General features: G+C 59.8%; 1 protein-coding gene across 4 annotated transcripts in view; it reads left to right on the top strand.

Moving 5' to 3' along the window:
- SRC (SRC proto-oncogene, non-receptor tyrosine kinase) overlaps positions 1-13,264 on the top strand; it is a 33,614-nt gene that overhangs the window by 14,226 nt on the left and 6,124 nt on the right. For 2 of the 4 annotated variants that reach the window (XM_030309637.1, XM_030309639.1), the window contains exons 4-10: positions 1,020-1,119; positions 2,080-2,097; positions 7,614-7,646; positions 8,502-8,600; positions 8,770-8,873; positions 10,698-10,847; positions 12,301-12,456. In XM_030309637.1, coding sequence (XP_030165497.1) covers positions 1,020-1,119; positions 2,080-2,097; positions 7,614-7,646; positions 8,502-8,600; positions 8,770-8,873; positions 10,698-10,847; positions 12,301-12,456 — 660 coding nt within the window. The remainder of the gene's footprint in view (positions 1-1,019; positions 1,120-2,079; positions 2,098-7,613; positions 7,647-8,501; positions 8,601-8,769; positions 8,874-10,697; positions 10,848-12,300; positions 12,457-13,264) is intronic. The other 2 variants (XM_030309640.1, XM_030309641.1) reach the window with 2 other exon arrangements.

The following is a 13,264-nucleotide window of genomic DNA, read 5'->3' as shown; positions in this document are numbered from 1 at the left end:
CACACGCAGGGACACGTGGACGTGCGCAGACACACACCTAACATAGATGCACACAAATGGAAACACACATACACAAATAACCTCAGCATCCCGGATTAAGACACACACACACACGCAGCCCGAAGCCCCTCAAAGACACACACGGGAAACACACACGTGCTGGGCTAGGAGCGTCATCACAGATACCCACAGGCTCACAGACGCACAAATGCACAGACACGCAGTGAGGACACGCAGGGACACTCACGGATGCCGTGGACACCTGCCCAAGTGAGACAGACCCACAAAAGGGCCCGTTCATTTTTGGTGTCCCTCCTGTGTGCTGGGCTCTTCTGGGGCTGGGGACACAATGGTATGTAGAAGAGACAAACCCCGATGGAGGAGAAGAACGGAACAAGGCGTGTAAACTGGGTAGGGTGTTAGAAGGTGGTGCCGCTCTGAAGGAACAAAAAGGGTAGGCAGGGGCTCTCGGGGGGATGTGCGGGGTGAAGGTTGTGGTTCAAATGGGGGACAGAGAGGACCTCTAATGAGGGGACACCACCTGGAGCCGAGATCTCCCCAGACACATAGAAGCACCAAGAGTCACACAGAGAGAAGCCGAGCAGCCCAGCCGGGTGCAGTTTCCCTCATTCACTGGTTCATTTACCCACGGTTGCTTCCTGAGCACCTACTGTGTGCCAGGCTCTGGGAACAACACAAAGATGTCTGCTTTGGGGGCCTCTGGGGCTACAGGGAAGATGGGCACTGGACAGAAGCCAGCCCTCAGAATCACCTAGAGCCCGGTGGGCACATTCATATGTGGAGAGACGCACGTGCCTCCTACACGCCCTCGCAGGGGCTCCCAGACGCACGCACGCACGCACGCTGCAGGCCCACCCCCCTCTAAAGGTGACCGCGTCTCCGGGCTGGGCCCAGATGGTTGTGGGAAACCAACCTTCATCCCGCCCAGGGCCCTACTGTTCACCCCTCTTTCAAGCTGTGGCCCTGGCCGTTCTGACACGTCCCACCCCTCTCTGCAGGTGGAGTGACCACCTTTGTGGCCCTCTATGACTATGAGTCTCGGACAGAAACTGACCTGTCCTTCAAGAAAGGGGAGCGGCTCCAGATTGTCAACAACACGTGAGTGACCCCCTTCCCCATCATCCCTTGGGGCCCTATCCCTGGGACCTGGTCTTGGGCCAGAGCCACTTCTGAGCGCCCCAGAGCCAGGGGCAGTGCGATGGGCAGCAGGCATGGCTAGTGTCAAGGCCAGCCGAGGTCCAGGGAACCGTCCTGGGGCTATGGGAGAGGAGACAGGTAGTGGTCAGGGCTCTGGGAGGGCTCCCAGGGCAGGGATCTGGGCTCAGTAACTCCATAGAGCACAGCGCCCCAGACCTCACAGCATATGATCAGGGCACGACCCAGGACTGCAGAAAACAGGGCCTAAAGCTGGAGGCTGGACCCCCAGAGGTGCCCTCTTGAGGGACCTGGGGCTGGAGGGCCTGGGGCAGCCGGCTGAGCCAGAATGTCTAGCTGCACGGGGAGAGGCCCAAATAGGGAGAGGCAGGGGACCCGTACCGGGCACTCAGTGTGAGAGGGTTATGACTGGGCATGGGATGAGACGGTGGGGTGGGGTGTGGATGTCTGGTTCACCTCCAGAGGTCCCAGCCTTGGAGGGGGACATCCTAGGGCCAAGCTGGCTCTGGGGCCCCTGTGGGCAGGGGAACAGGAGCAGGAGCAGGTGGGGAATGAACTAGTGAGGGGTCGGAGGGGCTGTAACTATGAGGTGGGGGGCGTTCTTCTCCTCTTTCCTGCTCTCCTTTCCCCGTCAGGAGTACACCGGGGGTGGGCGCAGGTTTTGGGCCATATGCCCAGGGGTGAGGGGTGGGGAGCTTCACAGGGGGGCAGGAGGTTGCTCCTTCAGGCACTGCCGACAAAGGGCGGGGCAGCGCTCAGCACCTGCTGCACTCCTGCCCTCGACGGGGCCTGCTGTGCCCCCATCCTCAGTGGAACCCCCCACCCCGATTCCTGGCTCATGCTTGCTCCCTCCAGCCCTCCCTCAGCTCTCCCTCTCTCTGCTTCTCTCTCGCTGGCCCTTAGGAGGAAGGTGGACGTCAGGTGTGTACTCACTTCGTAGGTGGCGGGCTGGGTGGGGGGCGCTTCGCTGGTGGAGGGGGGCGGGGCTGCTGTCTGCATGTGCTTCCTCTGCATGTCCCTGCCTGTGGTCTCTGGCTCCCTTGGCTGTCCCCATCCAGCTTTCCCAGCTCATGCCCTACCCCCAACCAGTGTGACCAGGTCCTGACCTTAACCCTGGGCCGAGACTGGGGAGGGTCCTACCATCCCCCTCTCACTCACCGTCCTGCCTCCTCCCCACCCACCTTCTTGCTAACCTGCCCGCCCTCCATCCTGACCGGTCAGCCCACACTGAGTGCCAGCTGCATGCAGGGTCCAGTGCCGGCCCGGTGAGGCCTGGGTGGAGAAGGGGCCTTCCTGGAGCCAGGGGCGGGGCAGGGGGCGGAGCGCAACTCCAGTCCAGGCCAAGTGACAGGCAGAGGGCAGGGCCAGGGTCCGCTCAGGCATTTGGTCCCTGCAGTGTGCTCCCCTCTGGTGGTGACCACGGGGACTGGAAGCTTCAGGCAGGTCCTCCGAGGAAGAACAGTGATACTGTGTAGCAGTTGGAAGTGGCGGGGAGGCAATCCCTCTCAGAGGGGCGGCTGACAGGAGGGTGAGGGGCTGGACGCCCTCAGGGCTGTGGGAAGGCAAGAAGGTGCTGGAAGATAGAGTAGAATTCGTCCCTGAGCGGCCTCAAAGGCCCGGCTAGGGAGGTTGGACATCACCATCTCCAGGGGTGTCGTGCCTGTTCATGCCTCCCTACCCTTGTGCATGCTGTTCCCTCTGCCTGAAACACCTTTCTCCCATCTCTGCCTGGCAAACTCCTATTTGCCCTTCAAGATCCAGCTCACGACTGCCTTCTCTGTGAGGCACGAGGGAAAAGAGGGGCCAGGTGCTGTGCCAGGCGTTCTTACCCATGTCCTTGTATTTACTCCTCCATGCAATCCTGCCGGGGCCGTAGTGACGGGGGAGGGGCTGTCTCCCTTTTGCAAATGAGGAAACTGAGGCTCAGAGACGTGAAGGCTCTTGACCAAGGTCACACAGCTACCGGGTAGCAAAACCAGGATCAGAGCTCGGGCAGCGGCACTCTCCCCTCCTCGCGCCGCTCTCCCTGGGGGTGGAGGGGCCTCTCCCAACCTTTCCCCCCCCTTGCGTGTCAGAGTCCTAGTGCGCCCCAGTCCCCGTGTGGCTCCAGCTGTTTGCCTCTGCCTCCCCCAGACCAGACCTGCTCGCAGGTCTGCCGCCTTCGTGGGTCCCCACATCACCTGTTGCTCGGCATGGCGGGGGTGCCTTGCTGGTGTCGCTGAGCAAGCTGAACCAGCAGTAATCAAACAGCCATGGTTCACCGTGCTCTGTGTGCGAGCCTGGTCTCGTGGGAGCGCTTTAAGTGGCATCATTTTATTTACACGTCACCGTCAACTGCAGCCCTGGGAAGTAGAAACTCTTCTTGGCTTTATTTTGCACTTGAGGAACCTGAGGCCCCGAGAGGCGGAGTGAGTTGCCCCAGGTCACACAGCTAGTGGTGGCAGAGGGGTGGGGGGGGGGCAGGCCCTCCCACCCACGGCTTGCAGGAGGACTCAGTAGGGTGCAGGCGAGCCAGGAGGAGGGAAGGGCCCGCGCAGGGGAGGACGCATCAGGTTGGTGGCTTTGAAGTACCAGGGAGAATCTCAACCAGTGATGGGAAGGGCACCTCAGGCTGGGGCCACAGCTTGAGCCGAGGTGTGGTGGCAAGGAAGGCTCTGGAAACTTTGGTTCTGCCTCTTTCACCTCCAGCCAGAGGGCGGCCCTCACCCTTTCCTTTGTCTGGCCCCTCCCCTCCCTTCCTCCTGCCTTCCAACATAGGCTTGGGGGTGTCGGGCCAGGCCTGTCCTTGGATGGCAATGAGGCGTTGTGACTGGAGGTGGGGCACCAGGAACCCTTCCTGCATCGCGACGCTCGGCCACCCCTTTGCCTAAGAAGTTGGGTGGCGGTGGAGTCGGGGCTGGTACTAGAGGAAGGGGAGGGATAAGGGGGTTGGTGACAGATGGGCCACCTAAATTGGAGGTGTTCAGGTCTCATAGCCGCCCAGGGACAACCTCGCCTGTCCTTCTCCCGTTATCGCTCAGTGCCCACGATTGTTCACTCCTCCGGCCCTGCCCCCCTGGGCCTGTAAGAATGAGGGACTTGCTGGGCTGGGTGTCAGGATGGGGAGAGCTTTAGAGCAAGCCTGGCTCTTGACAGGGTTTGGCCGGGGCTTGCCGGGTCGGGGGCCTCACAGCAGCAGGGTCTGGAGATGCTGCTCCTGGACCTTCAGACCACATGGCCCCCGGGGCCCAGAACCCTGTGTGCTGTGTGGCCCTGGGTCCGAGGAAGCCCAGTGCGGTCTGAGGTCTGACTGGCCCAAGCCCTCAGCCCTGGTGTCTGAGTCTCTAGGAGTCGGGGCCCTTCTGGGTGTGAGTCTGGGTCGTCCCCTCAACTGCCCCTTCCTCCCACCCAGATTCCAGCAGCTTCTTTGGGGGAGCCCTCACTCCAGTTCCACTTTCTACCGCAGGGCAGGGGACCCCTCCTGCGCTCCTCATACAACTGTCCTGGCCTCACCCTGCCCTCTCCCCACTGGGCGTGTGCCCAGGCCTCAGGGTGCCCTGGCTTGTCTGCAGTCCCCAAAGTGCCTATCTGACCAGTCTCGATGGTCCCAGTGAGTTAAATATAAGTGTCCAAACCAGAATTCTTCCCAGGTTGAGGCTGCCTTACTCCTGATCACATGCCGGCTTGGCCGGCTCAAGGCTTAGGGTCCCAAGAAGAGGATCCCGAGGCTCAGAGAGGCGAGGTCAGTTGTCTGATGTCACACAGCTAGTGAACGGGATGTAACATTGCAGCTGGAGGACCCCTTCCTGGTTCAGTGCTTTTCCTCTGGCCGCACGTGGGAAGATGAGGGGTGGGGCAGGGAACGTGTGTAATTCCCTCGCTTCCTTTCCTTCTTCCTATCCATCTGATAAGGACCAGGCCCCCAGGGAAGGTGCTGGATGTAGTAAATCTACTCAGCCAGATAGATGACTTCCAAGTCTGGGCGGAGGTTGGTGTCCGAAGCTGTGGGGACCTTCGTGGGGCCAGCCCCCAACCCAGGCAGCTACCCAAGGCAGGTTTGAGCCTCCCAGACCACTGACATAGGAAAATGGGGCTTGATATCAACATTTCTCAGGTGGGCCTGGGTGATGATCACAGTAATTATCTCCGTTGACCCTAAGCCCGGCTTGTTGCTGACTGCTTTATACACTTTGCCTGCAAGGGAGAGTCTGTGACTGTAATAGATGAGGAAATTTTCATGTATTTACTTATTTATTTGTTTGCTTATGTGAGGAAATTAAGACCCAGAGAAGGTAGGGTGCTTGCCCAAAGTCACACAGCAAATCGTTGTTGCAGACTGAGACTGAGCTCCTTTGGTTTTTGTTTTCATTTTATTCAATTAATTTATTTAGCTGCTTTGGTCTTTAAAAACATTTTGGATAGTGGGGAGGGGTGCCACAGAGATGCAGATTTAGTTGTTTTTCCTTTTTAAGCCAAATCGAGATGCTAACAGCTCATGCACATTGAGCCCCTATTGTGTGCCAGGCCCTGTGCTGGTATTTTACATCCTTGGGTGGAGGCATGAGTATCCCCATCCTACAGATGAGGAAACTGAGGCAAGGCCAAGGTCACATAGCCTGCAAGTGCTGAGCTGGATGGTGCCCAGAGTGGTCGGACTCTGGAGCTCCAGCTCTGAGACGCCCCTCGAGCTGGGACCAGGTCAGAGTTGGGCCTTGGGTCTGTTGTGAGATGGTGGTGACCCTCATCCCTGCCTTGTGAACTAAATGAAACCCCAAACCTGGACTGGAAACCCCGAACTCACATACGGGCTGATGTCAGGGAGCTGGGAGGTCTGCTGGCTAAAGTCTGGGTAATGTCAGCTAGGCTGACCCCCCACTTGATTCTGGGCCCTGCTCGGCTGGCCTCTGGGCACATGCTCCTTGCCAGCCTTCCACTCTGAGTGCCTGGATAGGGGCTCCCTAGAGGCCGGCCAGTTTGCAGACTTTGGCTTTGTCAATCTGTCTCGTTTTGTAGCCTCTGACCCAGACCTTGGCTCAGTTCCCTGCCCCCTGTCCTGCTGCCTCCTCCTCTGTCTTCCCCTGGCTTTCCTGAGGGCCTCTGAGCCTCTGGACTCCAGGAGGGGTCCAGGAGGGCCTTCTGTGTCTGGCTGTGGACACGCGGACCCTGGTTCTCAGCCTTGCCCTGCCATCGATTTGCTGTGTGTCTTTTGGCAAATAACTGCCCCTCTCTATACCTTATTTTCCCATTGGTGAAATGAAGGCTTTGACTGGAAGATTTCAGCTGTTTCTTGTGACTGGAGCTCTTGCTCTGTAGCTTTGGGCAAGTCTCTGCCCATCTCTATGCCTCAGAAAGTGCTAGGTTACTCCAGCCTGGGTGCTGTGTGGCCTTGGGCTGCTCCCTTGACATCTCTGAGCCACAGATTCCTCATCTGGGGGCTGAGGCCTGCCTTCCCTACAGGGTGGCCTTGAGGATCAAATGGGACAGACAAATGTGGACACCCCTGGGTGTTAGCACAACAGGGGGATGGATGGCGGCCCTATGCTTCCAAGGCCCTTCCTTGAATTTTGCCTTTGCCCCCTTACTCCCGAGCCCTCCCTCTCGAACAGAGACCCCCACGTGAGCTCGTGCCTCTGCCTGAGTGTTCGTGCAGCAGTTGCACGGCTGAGTGGGCCCCTCAGCCCCAGTCATGCTCCCTTTGCTGTCCAGAGGGCACCCTGTACCCTCTGGTTCAGCCTCAACCCACCCCACTAGCCCCCAGGTCTGGGTGCTCACCTGTATTCTGACCAGTCTTTGGAGAGCTCTCGCAACCTACTTTCTCCTTACCTCAACTTCTCTATCTTCAAAATGGGCTGAAAAATATGGGACAGAGGCAGCTCAGAAGAAGCAGGAGCCAGCGGTCTGGGTTCAAGTCCATACTGTGCAACCGTGGGCAAGGCTTTTTTCTCTGGGCCCTGGCAATGAGGAAGGGGGAGCCCATCCTGCTTGCTGTGTGTCTTCTAAGGGTCATGGTCATGGTGAGGTCCAAAGGCAGCCTTGGAGAGAGAAGCTCAGCAAGGTCTCGAGCCCCACCATACCCCGTAGGGGAAGATTCCTTCTGGTCTGGGAGTCAGGAGCCTGGGCCTGGCTGTGTGACCTTGAGCAGAGGCCTTCGCTTCTCTGGCCTGTCTTTCCATCTGCACGGTGGGAATGGAAGGGGGCTGGACCCTACTTCTCAGGCAGCCTTTCCCATTGGCCTCCCCTCACTCCCCCTGGACCCCTCCCCATCTCCTTTGGTTGCTTTGGATGTGAGGCCTCTGTGGCTGCCCCGCCTTGTCCCTGGTCCCCCGCACCGCCTGCTGTCCTGCTCTCTTCCTCGCTCTTTCTGCCTCTCTCTCTCACCACCCCCATCTCTGCCTCTTCTTTCCTGTTGAGCTCTCGCTTTCTCCTCTCTTCTCTGTGTCTCTGGACCCCCGCTCCAGCCAGACCTGGTTCACATTCAGATGGCTGCAAAGGTACTTCGCCCCCTCCCCACTCCCACCCAGGCCCAGGGGACCCGACCGTGCAGGGAGCTCCTCTGTCCCCGTCCCCATCTCCTCCTCACGGGGCAGTTAGTGTAGAAGTGCCCTGGGCATTGGGGCTCTGCCGCCTCAGCCCCTCTGACATGACTCTGTGTGACTCTGGGCAAGTCCCAGCTCCCTCTGGCCTCAGTTTCCCCCGTATGTGGGTAGGCTACAGGAGGAAACCCGTCGTTTTCAGCCAAGGAGCCCCTTAGGTATGACCGGTGATATGTGACAAAGGCAAGCATTGCTCTAGTTTGCAGGGTTAGGGCCTGGATGGTCACCAAGCCCCCAAAGGGGGCCACCCCCTACCTCCAGCCTGGCCTCACCAGCTTCCAAATCTCAGGGCTTTGGGATGGCTTTGATGATCTGACCTGACATCTATCTTAGGCAGGAATCATCTCTCCTGGTACAACTTGCTTGCTCCCCAGAGACAGGGAGCTCCCTCCCTCGTTCCCAAGACAGCTCTTGGCATCTTGAGATGGCTTTGTCTCTATGAAGGGAAGCAGATTACTCCCTATTCCAGGACTCTGCCCCTGTGAATTTGGGCCTCAGGCTGACCAAGGTCAGTCCTGTCACAGTCCTGGACAAAGTGCGTCTGAGTCAGCTTGGGCCAAGAGGCATCTGGGCCGGGGAGAGAGAAGTCCAGGCCGGCTTGGCCTGGCAGCACGGAAACTCAGGCTGGTCCCATGGCTGCCGGTGCCTCACTTGGCCTTGGGGACCCCAGCACAGCACCTGTGAAGACTGCAGCCTTGGGGCCCACCACTGATGGCTCCTTCTCTTTTGCTCCTTCCCTCTCCCCCTCCTTAGAGAGGGTGACTGGTGGCTGGCCCACTCACTCAGCACAGGACAGACGGGCTACATCCCCAGCAACTATGTGGCACCCTCTGACTCTATCCAGGCTGAAGAGTGAGTATGGACTCTGGCCTCCTGCCTGCCAGGAGCTGGTTGGGAGCTTCTCTCCTGGGCTGGAGTGGGTGGTCTGGCTGCCAACGGCCCCGGCCGCATCCTAGAGAGAGGCACTATGGGTGGCCGGAAGCCTGGCTCACTGACCCCACCCTCCTTCCTCCTGTCCCAGGTGGTACTTTGGCAAGATCACCAGACGGGAGTCAGAGAGGTTACTGCTCAATGCGGAAAACCCAAGAGGGACCTTCCTAGTGCGAGAAAGCGAGACCACGAAAGGTAGGACCACTCCCGCTGGCCGATGGGAACTGTCTTTTGTGCGTTGTTTGAGCTGAGTATCGTAGAGCGAATAGGAGTTTGGTACCCGGTGTCGGGTGGGAAGGGCCCTCCAGGTGGAGGAAGTGGTAAGATCAAAGGCAGGGAGGTACATCTGAGGACAGCTGAGTTATCTGGGGTGGCCAGAGGTGCAGCAGAAGATTTCACCTAGCCTCTCTGGCCTCAGGTTCCTCGGATGAGGTATGGGCACAGGCTGTCAGGAGGCCCGAGGGTCACACAGTAAAAGACTTGTTCCCAGGGTGGGTGCTAATGAAGTAGGCCCCTCTTCTTCGTCTCCAGGGGCTTCTAGACATGCCCTTCCCCAGCAGTCCAGGCCCCCGGGCCTCTTCTGTCCCTCCCCCAGCCAGAGAACACAGATCACCCCTTTTCTCTCTAGCCCCTCTGCCAGTGGGTGGCAGGCAACCCATCACCATGGAAACGAAGCTGGGCCACGTCCCGTGGGCCTGGGGCTCAGCGAGAGATGGGAAGCAGAGCATCCGTGTCATGTGTGTGCATTTATGAGCAGTTGTGTGGCCGGGCACGCCATGAGTGGGTCCAGGCATGTGTGTGCATGTGGGGGTGCAATTGTCTGGGTCCTCCTGGGTGGGAGTGGGTAGTTGTAGGATTGTCTTTGTGCCTGGGGGGCCTGGGCCGTGTGTCCCTGCGTGAGCAGGAGGCCACCTGGCATGGGCATGCCTGCATGTGCGCACATGTGGTCAGGGCTGGCTTCAGACTCAGGCCGCTGGCATCTATGTGTACGTGGCCTGGGCCATCTGTTAGTCATGGTTGCCTATTGCAGGCTTTAGAGACCTGGTTACAGTCCTCTGTGCCTGACTTGCTGGGTGACCTGAGGCCAGCTGCTTTCCCTCTCTGGGTCTCCTTTTCCCCTTCTTGACACTGGAGATTGTAACCCCCACCTGAGGACTATCCAGAGAGCCCATGGGCTGTGGGGGCTGGGGTTCTAGCATGATGGCTCCTACCTTCTGAAAAGGGCTTTCTCCGGCTGTTGGAGCCTCTACCCCAGGCCTCTCTTGGGCTCAGGTTAACAAAGGCTCCTAGCCAGGCCTGCTAGGCAGGAGGAAACTTTTCCAACCAAAAACTTTTCCAGGCTTAAGAGAGGCAGGGGGGAGGCCACCAGGGCTGGCCCATCTTTGCCTTGTCAGCCTGTAGGCCACACCCAGCACATGGCCTCCTGCCCATGACTGCTGCAACCTCAGCCAGCCACCCGCTCCTGCCTGATCGTGGAGTCTTCAGGAAGGTGTGGGGCATAGAGAGTGCCCTTGTGAGAGAGGAAGCAGTTAAGCCAGGGACACACAGCCACGAGACCATTCCTGGCTCCTAGCAAACATTCGCTGGGCACCTACTATGTGCCAGGCCCTCTTATATGTGGTTTCCAATCTTCCCAGCATCTCTGGGAGTAGCCCCATTGTGCAGAGGACGAAACTGAGGCCCAGAGACTGGCCCAAGCGACCTACTTGTCCGGGTCACACAGTTGGGATATACACTCAGGCCTGGGAGATCTTGCCCCGGCTGAGGGTGCCTGGGGAGGTTCTCTGATCAGGTGTTCCTTTGCTCACTTGGCCCTGCCTTGGTGGCTGCCTGAGGGCTGGGTGCTCAGAGACAGGGCGGACTGGGCCTGTCTGTGCCCCGGGCTGGGGCTGCGCCTGCGCCTCTGGCCTCCCTGTCTACCTGTGTTGGGCAGGCACAGAACTGCACTTAGCGCTGTGGCCTGGGGGCGGGGTGTGCTGGGCGAGGGGGTCATGGCTCCTCTCTGACCCTGCCTTGCAGGCGCCTACTGCCTCTCCGTGTCCGATTTCGACAACGCCAAGGGCCTCAATGTGAAGCATTACAAGATCCGCAAGCTGGACAGCGGTGGCTTCTACATCACCTCCCGCACCCAGTTCAACAGTCTGCAGCAGCTGGTGGCCTACTACTCCAGTGAGGGCGGGGCAGAGTGGGCGCTGGGCCTGGGGCTCAGCCCTCCTTCGGGGACCCTTTGGAGGGGGCTTTGGGGCCAACAAGGGCTGGGGCTTCTCTTATCCTGAGAGTGTGGGGTCTTGCTCCCCTCCCTCCTTCTTCCTCCTGCCCCTCCTTCCTTTCTTCTCTCTCCCTTCCCCCTCCCCTCTCCCTCCCCCTCTTTTTCCTCCTCTTTCCTCCCCATCCCCTCCCTCCACCATGCCCACCCTCCTCTTTCTCCTTCTCCGCAGCTGGCTGGGGAGGAGGGCTGCCTGGAGGGGAGCAGGGAAGGGAGGGGGCTTAGGCCGGTGTCGTTTGTTTCTGCAGCCCTAGGACCGGTCTGAACCGGTTACTGGGAGAGGAGGGGGCGGCTAGACCCGACTGCAGCAGAGGGAGAGAGAGCGGCAGGGCAGGCGGAGGGAGCGAGGGCTCCCGGTACACACCGGGGCTCAGGTTGTGGGTGTGGGCGTGTGTGCATTATCCGGACACTTCAGGGCTTCCCCTGGGGCAATGGGGTCTGTGTGTACTCGTGTGGGCGGGTCTCTGTGGGTGCCTGTGTGCATGTGGCCGTGGCCGTGGCCGTGGCGTCTGTGTGCAGGTGCGGCCTATCGTGAGAGTGCCAGCAACTCCCCATCCTGTGCCACCTCCTTCTCTGTCAGCTGGGCCCCCCGACACCCTCTACCATCTGCCACCCCTCTGTCCCCTTGGCCACCATCGTAGGGTTCATTCTGAACACTGCTCCCCCACATTAAAACCCTCCAGAGATTACCTTGGAATCTCAGGATAAAGATCCCCACGTGGCCTCTGAGGCCTTGGCTGCTGTAAACCTTGCCAGCCTCCCTGCCTTACCCGGGGCCCCCTTTCCCCATTCATTCCCCTGCAGCCCCTCTGGCCTCCTTTCAGTTCCTACAACCCAGAGGCTCGTTCCTCTCTCAGGGCCCTTTGCCCCTGCAAAGTGGTCTCAGTCCACCACTCACTCCCCTGCAGATCCAAGCTCAGGCACCACTTCCTCTGAGAAGCCTTCCAAGACTCCACCCAGCCCACCTACTGTTGCACATACTGCTCTCCTGTGTCATGCTCGTGGTCCTGGGAGGTGATTAGGGGAAGTTGGGCTCCCCCTGCCGCTGTGAGCTCCCTGAGGGCAGGATTCCACTGGACTTGTCCCGCACTGCATCCTTGGGACTCACCTGGGTGGCTGCCCTTTCAGGTCCGATGAACGTATGAATGAATAATAACTCAGTGAGCAGATGCGCGAGTTAGTGTGGGCCTGTGTGGGATGAGGCTGTGTAACGCACAGGTGTGGATGCCTGGCCTCGAGGGCATCCCGTGTGTCCCTTGTGCATGCCACGTGTATGTCTACACACACACACCGTGGGACAGGGAGGCCCCAGGGCATACACCCTGCTGAACTCTACCTCCCCGCCTCTGTCCTCAGAACATGCCGACGGCCTCTGCCACCGCCTCACCACCGTGTGCCCCACGTCCAAGCCACAGACTCAGGGCCTGGCCAAAGACGCCTGGGAGATCCCCCGGGAGTCCCTGCGGCTGGAGGTCAAGCTGGGCCAGGGCTGTTTCGGAGAGGTGTGGATGGGTAAGGCCTCGCCCCCGCCCCCTCAGAGGGAATCACCGTCCCTTGTGGGGCTTTGGTGTCCGCACTCGAGAGCCGGGCAGATGTCCATCCCCTGAGACAGCTCCAGGCCCCATTGCCCTCCCCCTCCCACACCCTTTACCTCCGCGAGTCACAGTCACCTCTGCTGAACAGTGGGCTCTGTTTTCAGTGTGGAGCCCCCCTCAGCACCACACACCTCTATAGACCCTGGCGTCGTTTGGCCAAGGGCTGCTCAGGGCTGGGCATCCTGATTCCCCGAAGACCCACCGCGCAGTCTGGGACAGGTGGCTCGGCTCGGAGCCTCGGTCTTCCTCGGGGTGCAAGGAAGGTGGGGAAGATAGGAACCACCTGTGGGGTGTGAGAGACTGCTGGCCCGGCATGCGTCCACGCATTAGCGCTTCGCCGTGGGAAGAGAAGCCTCAACTCGCACAGGGGGTGCTTGGCAGTGCAGTCTGGCATGTTCTGGGCCTGTTAACAGTCTCCCATCTGACCCTGGAGTAAAGGCAAAACTGTCCTTGAAAACAAACACCGAGCAGCCCTGAAAAAAACCCAGGCCGCCTTCTGCTGACGCGGAGGAATCAGGGCGGTTGGCGTGAGGCAGGCATGACAGTTGTGAGCTGGTGGCTTCTGCAGGGGACTCGCCACGTGCCGTCGTGTAAGCCGAGTGTTCACCTGGCATCACCGTCTCCACTCTCCTCCCTTCAGGGGAGGGCAGAGAGGCTTCCTGGGTGGAAGGCCCTGCAGGCACCAAGGCCTGGAGGCTGGAGGTCAGGCCAAGTCGGGAAAGGTG

Source organism: Lynx canadensis, chromosome A3 (assembly GCF_007474595.2).
Source record: "Lynx canadensis isolate LIC74 chromosome A3, mLynCan4.pri.v2, whole genome shotgun sequence".
NCBI lineage: Eukaryota > Metazoa > Chordata > Mammalia > Carnivora > Felidae > Lynx > Lynx canadensis.
The sequence above is the reverse complement of the archived record's forward strand: the minus strand, read 5'-3'. Positions and strand labels throughout refer to the sequence as shown.